The sequence below is a fragment of the Belonocnema kinseyi genome, chromosome 7 (genome assembly GCF_010883055.1).
Source record: "Belonocnema kinseyi isolate 2016_QV_RU_SX_M_011 chromosome 7, B_treatae_v1, whole genome shotgun sequence".
Classification (NCBI taxonomy): Eukaryota; Metazoa; Arthropoda; class Insecta; order Hymenoptera; family Cynipidae; genus Belonocnema; species Belonocnema kinseyi.
This window is the reverse complement of record NC_046663.1, coordinates 3,589,296-3,602,929: the sequence shown is the minus strand read 5'-3', so window position 1 is coordinate 3,602,929 and position 13,634 is coordinate 3,589,296. Positions and strand designations below refer to the sequence as shown.

The 13,634-nt window shown below is 23.6% G+C and overlaps 1 protein-coding gene across 6 annotated transcripts in view; it reads right to left on the bottom strand.

Moving 5' to 3' along the window:
* LOC117176029 (HEAT repeat-containing protein 5B) overlaps positions 1–13,634 on the bottom strand; it is a 119,120-nt gene that overhangs the window by 5,247 nt on the left and 100,239 nt on the right. For 3 of the 6 annotated variants that reach the window (XM_033365997.1, XM_033365998.1, XM_033366001.1), the window contains 4 exons: positions 12,598–12,749; positions 7,292–7,505; positions 2,966–2,980; positions 2,714–2,859 (listed from right to left, as the gene is read on the bottom strand). In XM_033365997.1, the coding sequence (XP_033221888.1) occupies positions 2,714–2,859; positions 2,966–2,980; positions 7,292–7,505; positions 12,598–12,749 (527 nt within the window). The remainder of the gene's footprint in view (positions 1–2,713; positions 2,860–2,965; positions 2,981–7,291; positions 7,506–12,597; positions 12,750–13,634) is intronic. The other 3 variants (XM_033365999.1, XM_033366000.1, XM_033366002.1) reach the window with 1 other exon arrangement.

Here is a 13,634-nt window from a genome sequence, read left to right as displayed (position 1 = left end):
AAAATTTTCAATTTTCTACAAAGCAGTTCAATTTTGTACCAAATTTAAATTTTCAAGCCGAAAAGATCAATTTTCTACAAAATAATTAACTTTCTAATCGAGTATGTGAATTTGCTACAAAAAATTAATTTTTAACCAAAAAGTGGGATTTTTAACAAAATTTTTTGTTGAAAAATTAATTTTTAACAAAAAAAAAAAAAACGAAATTTCAACTAAAGTTATGAATCTGCAACGAAACAAAAATGAAATTTTAAGAAAGTAATCCAATTTTCAATTAAGAACTTAAATTTTCAACAAAAAAATGTAATCGTTAATATTTTACCAAGAAAATATTTTTGTTCTAAATCAAAAAAAGTAGAATTAAACCCAAAAAAGACGAATTCACAATAAAATAGTCGAAAGATCGATCAAAAATAGATTAATTTACAACCAAATAGTTCATTTTTTTACAAAAAAAAGCTTTGTATAAAACACTTGAATTTTCAAACATTTGTAAAAATTTTAACAAAAAAATTAATTCTCATTAAATAAGGTTAAAATTCTATCCAAAATGATGAATTCTCAAATAAATAAATCCAATTTTATCCAAATAGTTCAATTAAAAGAAATATCTACCAACAAAAATGAATTTTCAACAAATTATATAAATTTTCCACTAAAAAAGATCAATTTTTAACCAGGCATGTAGTATTTAAATTTTTATTTAAGAGAATTACTAATGAATAAACAAATTTTCTATAAAACAGCACAATTTTGTACCCAATAATTAAATTTGGTATTAAATGTTTCTACAAAATAGTTCAATTTTACGGTAAAAACATAAGTTTTAACAAAAAATTTACTTAACTAAAATTCTGAATCTTCAACGAAAAAAGTAACTTTTAAGAAAGTAATTCAATAAATACTTGAATTCTCAAATAAAACAGATTAGTTTTAAACTACACAGTTTCATTTTTAAGCAAAAACAGAAGCTTTCTACAAAACATCCGAATTTTCAACCAAATTGTTAAATTTTTAACGAAAAAAATTAATTTTCAATATAGAAGATTCAGTTTCAACTAAAACAGATGAATTCTGAACAAAATACATAAATTTTTAACAAAATAGTGGATTTTTTAACAAAGAGGATTCATATTTTTATCATAAAGGACGAAATTCAAATAAAAGACATTAATTTTCCAACAAAAGATTAATTTTCTACAAAAAAAAAGATGAAAATTTAAGAAATTACATAGAATTTCAACTAAATATTTTGAACAATGGATTCGGTGGTCAATTTAACTGTTTTTTATTTACACTTAAAATATTTTTTGGTTGAAATATTAAGTATTACATTTATCGTTGAGAATTCATCAGTTTTAGCTAAATTTTACAGTTTTTGATATAAAATTGAAATCTTTTTTTTTTGAAATATAAACAGTTATATATATTTTTTTATTAATCTTGTTCGATTGAAAATACAATTTCTTTGATAAAAATTCATTTCTTTTATTGATGATTCAATAATTTCGTTGAAAATTTAATTATTTAAAATTTGTAAATATTCAGTTGAAAAAATTATTGTTTTGGCTTAAAATTTTAACTATTTGGCTGTAAATCCAACTTTTTGATTAATAATTTTTTTGTTCAAAATTTAACTATTTTCTTAAAAAGTCATTTTAATTTTTCGAAAATTTTTGTGTTTTGTTACAAATTCGTCATTTTGGATAGAAAATTTGTCCCTCTGGATCAAAAATGCAAATATTTTGTTAAAAATTCATCATTTTTTTGAAAATTCGTTTTTTTAGATACAAAATTTTTCGCTCTGGGCTGAAAATTCATCCCTTTTGGTTGAAAAGTAATTGTTTGAAAATTTTAATGGTTTGTTTAAAATTCGTCTTTTTGTATGAAAAATCATATTTCTTGGTGAAAATTTTATTTTTTCGGCTTTGAAAATCTACTTTTTTGTAAAACATTCACCTTTTTATCTTAAAAACTCAACTCTTGAATTGAAAATTCATCTCTTTTTGTAGAAAATAATTCTTTTTTATTCAAAAATAAACTATTTTGTTTTCAATGCAACTGTTTAATCGATCATTATTTTGTTGTTTATTCAAAATTCATTTGCTTGGATAGAAAATGCAACTATTTTGTTAAAAAGTCACCTTTTTTCGAGAATTCATCTCTTTTGCTGAAATTTCGTCTGTTTTCATAAAAAATTCAAATGTTTTATTAAAAATTTATCCTTTTTTGAAAATTCGTGTGTTTTGTTGAAAATTCGGTTACTTGGGTAAAAAATTCATCGCTCTGAACTGAAAATTCATCCCTTCAGATAGAAAAGTTCTTGATTAATAATGTAATTTTTTTGTTGAAAATTAGCATTTTGTTTAAAAAATCATATTTCTTCGTGAAAATTTTGTCTTTTCGGGTTTAAAAATGTACTGTTTTCTAAAACTTTCGACTTTTTATCTTGAAAATTCAACTTTTTAATTGAAAATTCATCTCTTTTTGCAAAAAAATTACTTTTTTATTTGAAAATTCATGAAACTTTGTTCAAATTTATTTGAAATCTTAAACGTTTCATATAGCATTTTGGGCTTTAAAGTCTGTTAAAATATTATGTCAAGCGTTTTATTTTACGCAATAATGTGACGTAATTTTTGATTTGCCGCAAAATAATTTTTTTACAGTTTCAAATTTCTTCTTTAGAATATTTTATAAAAGTTGGACGTACTTGAGGATATTTTGGCCCTATTTTATTCAACCACTGAAAACTCTGCTGATGGAGACTGATCTCGTACTTTGTTCCTTGCTGCAATTTATCTCCTTCCAGGAGAAAGTTGATCAAAATTGGAACCAAAAGTGTCAACATCTGAATGCCTGTCAATGTGAAAAAATAAATTATTAACAAATAAGAAAATCGAGTTTAAAAGGCATCCTATAAAGCAGAAAGTTGCAGCTGGTATAAATTAAAAACTAATTTTACCTTGCATTAGTTCTCCTGATTTGCGTGTAAAATGAGGAAAAGCTATTATTTTCATTTGCAAAAAAAGGATTTACAGTCTACCCGATCAGAATTCTTTTCGAAAGTTTTCCATTTTAAGTGAGAATTGTATTTTTTTCGGAAAGTCACTCTTCCAAGTCAAAATTATAATTCTTTTCCAAGATTTCCTCTTCTAAGTGAGAATTAAAATTCTTTTGGAAAATTCCTTGTTCCAGATCTAAATAATTTTTTTTTTTAATCGCTTATACAATTCAAACTTCCATATAGTTGCTTAGAAATATTTTCTTTTCCAACATAAAACGATAATTCTTCTTAACAATTCCCTGTTTACAGTTTGAATTTTCTTTTTTAAATCCAGGTATAACCCAGAATTATAATTTTTTTGGCAATTTTCTTGTTCCAAATCTTAATCATGAAAAATAACGTATAATTGCTTCAAATAATTTCCTGTTCCAACTCAAAATATCATTTTTATCGAAATTCACTTTTAAATCTAAGTATAGAGCAGAACTGTAATCATTTCTGAAAGTTCCATTTTCAAATTCATAATTACAGTTTTTGTATTTTTATTTTAAAACGTAAATATTTCTCTTGTTGATTTAAAACAATATATATTTACAATTTTAGATAAATACTGATTTACGAGTTTAAGTGTAAAATTGATTTCCAGTTATCAAAATATTAAAAATCTTCAAAATATAAAAAAAAATTTTCAAACAGAGTCACCTTTGGCTGTTATCATAATTTGTGTTTTTGCGAATTAACATTTGTCCTAATTTTTATAGTTCCCTATGAAGGAAACTCTTTCAAATAAGTTATAAAAATTCCTTGGAATCTTTTTAAATATACTGCAATATTTCAAATTCATGTTGACGAATTAAATTACTGATGACATTTTTAAATTCTTTGGGATCTTTTAAAATTACCTTAAATTGTAAAATCGTTCTATACCTTCTGAAATCTTAGAAAATTGTTCAAAATCAGACGAAAATTTGATTGAAACCCTAAAAGTAATGCTTTTAAATTACCCTAAAATATTTCAAACCCTTTTAAATTCCTTCAAATTATTGAAAAAAGGTAATTCTTTAAAAATCTCTTGAAACTTTTTAAAGCATTTTAAGATGTCTTGAAATTTTGTAAATACACTAAAATATTTCAAAACCATTAAAACCCCTTGAAATTACTTAAATAAATCGAAAGTTATTTGGAAATATTTTTAAATCGCTTGACATTTTTTTTAAACTGTTACAAAATTTTCTTGAAATTCTTAAAAATACTCTCATATATTTTTAATTTTGTTTAATATTTGGAATTTTCAAAAATGTGATAAAACTTTTAAAAGCTCTTGGGAATTCCTTACAATTTTTAGATATAAGCTTAAATATTTTAAATCATTAAAAAAATTTTAAGCTCTTAAAAATTCCTTTTAATTGTTAAAAATACCCTAAAACCTTTAGAATCCCTGGAAATTATTCGAATCAACTCAAAATTCCTTGAAAATCGTTTAAAATATCCTAGAATATTTCAAATTCTATTTTGAAAATCGTTTTAAATATTTGAAATCCTAATTTTGAATTCCGAATTGATATTATTCCTCTTTTTTAAAGTTCGGAATTACGGTTTGACTTGATTTTTATTTTTTCGAATTATCATTCATTGTGATACTTAAACATTCGAATTACTGCTGGCCTAATTTTAATTTTTCTAATTATGAAATGATTATTAGAAGCTATTAACAATTAGGACACAATTTTAAAAGTTAAAAAAAAAAGATGAATTTTAAAAGTTAGGGCAAATGTTGATTCGGAAAAATGGAAACTAAATCAACTAGAACAACAGAGCAAAAAATTGCAAAATAAATTAGTTTTGAAACAAATGCCTACATTTTGTACTGAAAATTTTTTATTTTCAACACATTATTACATTTTGTACTGAAAATTTTTTATTTTCAACAAAAATAGGAATAGTTAAACTTTTAGATTAAAAAAAATTATTTTTCAACCAAAAATAACGGATTTTCAAAAAAATAGTTCAACTTTGAACCTGATAGAATTTTAAACCAAAGAGATGAGTTTTCAACTAAAACAACGAGTTTGTCATTGAATTAGTTGAATTTTCAACAAAGCAAAACATTAATTTTTACTAAAAAAGATAAATTGTTAACCAAAACTAAAAATAATTAAATTTGAAGTTACAAAGATTAATTTTCAACCAAACAAATGAATGTTCAACTAAAACTATGTAATGTTCAATTAGAATAAGTTAAATTTTCGTTAAAAAAATTACTTTCCACAAAAAACTGACTTTCAGAAAAAGAAAAATAACTTGAAAAAATCGTTACATTTTCAAACAAAGTGATGAATTTTCAACTAAAATTGTAAATCTTTAACTAAAATAGTTGAAGTTTAAATCAGAAGGATAAATTTTCAACCAAGAAGATTAATTTCTATAAAAAAGATTCATTTTCAACTAAAAAAGCAGAAATCTGCTCTTCGAGATGAATAAATTTTTAACTAAAATTATGAAATATTCAACTGAAATAATCGATAAATTTTCAGTTTAAATAAATAATAATTTTGAACCAAAAAAGGAACAAATTTTCAACAAAATAGTTAAATTTTCGGTGAAAAAATTTCAACCAAAGAAATGAATTTTTAATTGAAATGACGAATCTTCAGCCAAAAAAATTAATTTGTAACTTGTTAAATAATTAACTGGAACTTTAATTTTTAACAGAAAAGAAGCATTTTTGGACAAGAAGATAAACCCTAAAGAAAAAGATCATTTTTTACTAAAAAAAAAATCTAATTTTTTAACAAAATACGTTGATTTCAAAAGAAATAGTTGAATTTTAAATTAAAAAGACAATTTTAAATTAAATTTCATCCAAATTGTCGAATCTAGTTGAACAAGAAAATATCAATTTCTAACAAAAAATTGACAATTATATTTTTAGTTCAAAGAATCAGTTTTCAACCAAAATGGTGAATTTTCAACTGAAATTGTGAATCTTCAACTGGAATAGATGAATTTTCAACAAAAATGATGAATTATAAGCAATACAGATTAATATTCCACAAAAAAGAGAATTTTTCACAAAGTACATAAATTTTCAAGCACTAGTTTAATTTCTAAATAAAAAATATCAAGTTTCAACCAAATAGTTGAATTTTCATTAAAAAAAGATCAATTTTCAACTTAAAATAGAATGGTTAAATTTTCTGTTAAAAAATTAATTCTTAACAAAAGCAAAAAAATGGATTTTTAGCAAAACAGTTCAGTTTTCTACTCTAGTTAGATTCTCAGTTAAAAAAATTGATTTTCAACAAAGTAAAAAATTTAATTTTTAAAAAAAGAGTTTAACTTTTTAAAAAACATTTAAATTTTTAAATAAAGAAAGATGAAATCTCAACGAAAAATAGTATTAAATTTTCTATTATAATTCAGAAATATTTCTTCTTTTAAATATTCTTTCTATCCTAAAAAATGCTTTTAGTACTTTCTTTATCCAAAATTTCGAAAAGGGAACTTTCAAATTGTGACAAATTCTGATTTGAAACAGGGATTCTTTAAATGTCATTTTTTCTAAATACGAATTATAATTCTTTCAAAAGATTCGAGGTCAAAATTTTTAAAACATAAATTGAGAAAATGATTGTTTCTGTATGTTTGAAATATCATCAATTTAATTATGAAACTTATTAGGGCGAAAAAAATTTCACAGAGAAAAAAATTACAAAAGGTTTTTTTTATAACAAAAAATAATAAAACTTTCAATAATAAATTATTATTTAATTATAGTAAACTGAGATAATCTGAAAAATCTGCGATTGTAGATACAGCAGAAATGACTTTTCTAGATTTGAAACCAAACCAAACTCCAACCGAGCATACGTAAACGGTACACTGGTGCGAATTTGTTAGTTTGCAATGTTAATATTAAATATTTAATATATTGAACATACAATGAACAACTAGCATATATCACACATATTTCACATATATGGGGTTAATCCGCTGCAGATGTGTTTGCGTAAATGCCAACAAAATGAAAAAACTTCGGGTGCGAATTCGCACTAGTGTACCGTTTGAGGGTTACCAATAAAGTTTTTTCCATTGTTCGTTTAGTGATTGAAAAAACTGAAAGTAATCAAATTAAATATTCATTTTAGTACAATCGAATAAAAAAACCATCACTGAATCCAATTCCCGGTGAACAAAATCCGCCGTTTTCCGGTTAGGTAAATACCCTGACTTATTTTGTCCTTGGAGAGAAAATGGATGGTGTAAAATGTAAAATATTCTTACGATTAGCAGGTTCAGCCAAGGCTATGAGTCCTTCAATCGTTGAAATGCATTCCAGCGTGAAAGATAATTCAGCATCGTTTGTCACTTGCTTGCTCTGTTCGCTATACAAAAATTCGACTATTCGAGGTGCCAGAGCATGAATGTATGGCGTGCTGATGCTGCGTTCTGGATGCAAGAAAATCGTTCTCAATGTCTGAACGCATTTCAATTTAATCTGTAATTTAATTTATTAGAATTTAAAATCCTAAATATTTTAAATTAATAAACAGAAGTTCCATTTTGTGTTTCTTATAACGGGACTAAATAAGTTTACAAAAATTCGTAACATTTCATTTGTAAAAAAAGTCTCTAATATTATTTCCTTTTGGTAACGTACATAAAATGCCGAAATATTTAGAGTAATCTTGTATGATTTCCATATTTTTAGTTTTTCTAGGACCAAATCTTATTTTTCTAAACTTCAAAATAACTATAATAATTTCTAATTGTTTTGCCAACTATTCTAAAGAATTCTTGAGCCTGCAGAAACATTCTAGCGATCAAAATTCACTTTCAAAACTGGACAGACTTAGCTAATTGACGGAGGCATTAATTCTGGATTTTTTAATTAACATCTTATTTTTATGGTAAATTTTGAGAGCGATAAAATTTCTAAGTGCTTAAAAAAATTTCAGGATAGTTTGGAAAGATTTATAAAATTATTTTAATTTTATAGGATATATACAAATGAGATTATGTCAAAACTGAAAATATTGAAATCTTAGAAAAGTTTTGAAAGCTGGGCATATTTTGTAGACGAGTAAAAAGAATTAATATTAGCAAAATTTGAATATTTCTGAAGTTATAAGGAACAGTAAAGGATCCAAAATGGAAAACTCAACATGGTTATAAGGGATCCAAAATGCAAGTTTTCAGTGCTTGTTTTTTATTTTCCATTGTTTTTCTTTTTAACACACCAGGCCGTAAAATTTAATTGAAAAAACTCCCAAAATTCCAAATTCCAAAGACCAAAATTCTAATCTTGTTCACGTGACAAAATTAACCTATTTAAATCGAAAAAACGAACAAAAATGATCAATTTCTAAGCCAAAAAATTACCAATGTGCATTAATAATGACTAATGTTCTTTAACATTTTTTTTTTAATAAACAAGAATTTGATTCCTAAGACTTCAAAATAATGCCATTAATTTGAGAGAGATTGAAGTGAATGTAGATGATTCTAAAGTAAATGAGAAGATTTCTATGGAAATCATAAAAAATGCCAGTGAATTGAAAACAATTTAAAAATATGAAAAAATTGATCAAATACAGTAAATTTAAAACGAGTTTAGAAAATTCTAGAGAAGAAATCACGCGAATTCAACAGATTCAAGAGAACTTGCGGCATTTAAAAGAATTCAGCACAAATGAATACAAATTTAGGCTGAAATTTAAGTAATTTTCTCAAATCTGACATTTCCTGATTTTCTGGAAAATTCATTAAAGTATCTTGAGAGCTTTAAAAATCCCATAAAATCATGAAATCGTTGGAAATCTGATAAAATCAATAAAAAATTCCTTAAATATTTCAAATGATTTACAACCTTCTCAAAAGCCTTGCAAATTTTAAAAGCTCAAATAATTCCTTACAATTTATAAAAATACCCTAAAGTCTCTCAAATTCTTTAGAATATGTTTAATTTATTTAAATGTATCCAATATTCCTCAGAAATTTTAAAAATATTCCAAAAATATTTTAAATCCTTCGAAATGCCATTAAATTACTGAAAACGATTAAAAAATTTTCTTTTTTTTAAATACCTTAAAATATTTAAAATCCTTTGAAACTTTTTAAAAATTTTGAAAATTCTATGAAATTTATTAAAATATCCTAAATGATTTTAAATTCTTCAGAATCCCATTAGATTATTTAAATCAATTGAAAATTCCTTGGAATCTTTTTAAAATTCCTAAAATATTTCAAATGATTTACAATCCTCTTAAATGCCTTGAAAATTTTAAAAGCTCGAAAAAAATTCCTTGTAATTGCTTGAAATACCCCAAAATCGTTCAAATTCTTTAGAATGTGTTTAAATTATTTAAATTTACTCAAAGTTCCTCAGAAACTTTTAAAATATTCTAAAAATGTTTTAAATCCTTCAAAAACCCACTAAATTACTGAAAAAGATAAAAAATTCTTCTTTTTTTTTAAATACCTTAAAATATTTAAAATCCTTTGAAACCTTTCGAAATCCTGAGGACATTTTTTAAATTCTCGAAAATTTTATGAAATTTATAAAAATATCTTAAAATATTTTTAACTCTTCGGAATCTCATTAGATTAGTGAAATCAATTTAAAATTCCTTGGAATCTTTTAGCATTCCCTCAACTTGTGAATTTGTTCCATCACCTCTGAAATTTTACGAAATTCTTTAAAAACCAAACGAAAATTTGGTTTAAGACCATTTAAAAATATTCTTTTAAAATACCATAAAATATTTAAAATCCTTTGAAATCCATTGAAAATATTGAAATAAATTCAAAATATTTGGGTATGTTTCAAAATGTCCTAAAATATTTCAAATCCATTATATTACTTAAATAAATTGAAAATTCCTTGATATCTTTTAAATTACCTCAATTATTTCAAATGCTTTGAAACATTTTGAAGTTCCTTGTAATTTTTCAAACCTGTTTAAAATTCCTTGGAATTTTTCAAAATACTATAAAACCTTCAAAATCCCTTCAAATTATTGCAAACGATTACAAATTCGAAGAATTTCTTCAAAATCTTTAAAAATCCATTGAAACTTTTTAAAACTCTTGAGAATTCTTTGAAATTTTTAATAATATCCTAAAGTTTTTAAAATCCTTTGAAATCACTTTATAATACTGAAATATATAAAAATTCCTTGAAATATTAAAAATCGTCACAAAACATTTTTAATCTTTTTAAAACTCTTTAAAATTCCTAGGAATTCTTAAAAAATATGATAAAATCCTTAAAATCTTCTGGAATGTCTTCAAATTAATTAAACCTATTTAAAAATTTCTTGGAATTTTTTAAAATATCCCAAAATGTTTAAAATATTTTGAAATCTTTTTAAATCACCGAAAATTTAAAAAAAATTTTGAAAATTCCTTGAAATTATTAACAATACCATAACATCATTTAAATTCTTTTGAGTCATTTCTGAATTGATGAAATCTATCCAAAATGACTTTGAAACATTTTGAAATGATATTAAATATTTTAAATCCTTTGAAATCTCCTTTAATTTTTTAAAGATGTCAAAAACTAACTGGAATTCTCAAAATAACCATAAAATCTTCAAAAGTTTTTAAAATCCAACAAAATTCCTCAATTCTTCTAAATAAATTATTTGAAATACAATAAAATATTATAAAATCTCGTGATATTCTATGAAATCTGATGACATTTTCTAAAATCCTGGTAAAATGATTAAGATACCTTAAAAATCATTTAAATGTTTGGAGTCTCCTTGGAATTTTTTTAAATACCCTAAAACCTTGAAAATAATTCTTTAAATTATTTAAATCAATTGAAAATTTCTTGAAATCTTTTAAAATGTTTAAAAATGTTTCAAATTGTTTCTTGAACATATTTTTAAATATTTTGAAAGTCCTTGACAACCTATGAAATCCCTCTATTCTTCTGAATAAATTCTTTGAAACTCAATAAAATATAATAAAAAACATTTTGTTAAAAATAACTTAGAAGCTTTTAAAGTCCCTAAAAATGATTGAAATCCTAGGAAATCTAATCAAATTAGTTGGAATCTTTTAAAATATTCTGAAATATTTAAAATCCTTTGAAATCTTTTTGAATCTCTGAAAGTTTCTAAGTTCTAGAAAATTCCTTAAAATGATTTAAAATATTTTTAAATCTTTCAAATACTTTGAAATCTATCAAAAATGTCTTTAAACCTTTTAAAATACCGTCAAATATTGTATATCCTTTGAAATTACATGAAATTTTTTTAAGATATTGAAAATTAATTGAATTTATCCAAAAATACCATAAAATCTTCAAAAGTTTTTAAAATCCAACAAAATTCCTCAATTCTTCTAAATAAATTATTTGAAATACAATAAAATATTATAAAATCCCGTGATAATCTATGAAATCTGATGACATTTTCTAAAATCCTGGTAAAATTATTAAGATACATTAAAAATCATTTAAATTTTTGGAGACTCCTTGGAATTTTTCAAAATACCCTACAAACTTTAAAATCATTCTTCCAATTATTGAAATCAATTGGAAATTTCTTGAAATCTTTTAAAATGTAATAAAATGTTTCCAATTCTTTTTTGAGAATATCTTGAAAGTTTTTGAAATCCTACAAAATCCCAAAATTCTTTTGAATAAATTTTTTGAAATTTAATCAAATGTACTAAAATCTCGTGAAATTCTATCAAATCTGATGATATTATCTAAAATTTTAGACGTTTTGTTAAAAATACCTTGGAAGCTTCTATAATTCCTCAAAATTACTGAAATCCTAGGAAATATAATCAAATCACGTGGAATCTTTTGAAATATCCTAAAATATTAAAAATCATTTGGAATATTTTTAAATCTTTGAAACTTTTTAAGCAATCAAAAATTCCTTGAAATTCTTTAAAATATTGTAAAATCTTTCAAATACTTTGAAATCTTTCTTGAAACTTTTTCAAACTCTTTGAAAGTTCCTTGAAATTTTTGACAATGCCATAAAATCTTTAAAATCCTTTGGAATCACTTCCAAATAATTGAAATCTATCAAAAATGCCTTTAAACCTTTTAAAACAGCGTGAAATATTTTAAATACTTTGCAATCATATGAAATTTTTTAAAGATCTTGAAAACTAATTAAAATTATAAAAAAAAAACCATAAAATCTTCATAAGTTTTTAAAATCCAATGCAATTCTTCAATTCTTCTAAATAAATTCTTTGAAATACAATAAAATAAATAAAATAAATTTCTTGAAATTCTAAGAAATCTGATGGTATTACCTCAAATTCTGGTCATTTTGTTAAAAATACTTTGGTAGCTTTTAAAATCCCTTAAAATCATTCAAATCCTGGGAAATCTAATAAAATCACTTGGTATTTTTGAATATATTCTAAAACCTTATAGATCCTGTAAAACTGTTAATATGTTCCTAAATTTATTGAACCAAAAAAGAAATAAATTTGTAACAAAATAGTTAAATTTTAAATAGTTAAATCATCTGGTTAATTTATTGAAAGAAAAGTGATTAAAGTGATAATTTCATTTGAAAAAGTTAAACAGTCCGACTTGAATTATTGCTTACCGAAATATTTTCTGACTGAATTGCTTGCCGGAAGTGATTGATGCAGGGAAATTGCAGATTGGGGGCGCTCACGACTTCCGGTAACGCGTGAAGGACAAATACAGCGATTCCCAACATCATCGCAACTTCGTCCATTTTTGTTTCATCGCTTCCTGATAATTAAGATAAAATTAAAAATATATATTTAAATTAAACTATTTTTGTACAAATTTAATTATTTTCAGGTCTCGGAATCACTTTAGAGATAAAAAATTGTGTGAAGTGTCATAATTATTAATTATTTATTAATTTCTATTTATCTCAGATTTCACAGTCGTTCTCCTGCTTTCAAAAAGATTCTCCTTCTTCTTATTTTATTTATTTTTTTGCTTGAATAAGATCTGAAATAGTAGAACCTAATAAAAAAAAACACAATATTTTTGGTGGAAAGTTCATTATTTTTAATGAAGAAGTCCACTAATATATTTTTGATTCAAATTTCATCTTTTTTGGTAGAAAAGTCGTCTTTTTTGGTTCAAAGTGAATTCTTTTTTATTCAGAAGTATAGTATTATATTTTTGGTTCAGAAGCCATCCTTTTTCTTAAAAATTCTACTATCTTGTTCAAAATTTAATTTTTTTTTAATCCAAGAATTTTATTAAACAGTAATCTTTTTTGGTCGAAAATGCGTTTTTAAAAATTAAGAATTCGTTTGCTGTTAGAAAATTTATCTTCTTTTTTTGAGAATGTAATTATTTTGTTGAGAATTCAACTAAATTTTCTTAAGGGCATGTGACACAGCTAAATACCTATATTACCGACCACAGTTTTTCAGTTCACTGAATGTTTTTTTGAACCTGAGAACTTTTTTTGTAAGTAAAATATCGAGCTCAAACTTTGGGAAATGTATTAGAGTGCAATAAAGTACGTTTAGGTACTGCATTTTGGTAGAAACGTCACTGAAAATTATTTCATCTTTTTTCTGAACCTCAACATTTTTTGAACATTCGAACTTTTTTTATACATAAAATATCGGTCTCAAACTTTGAGAAATGCAA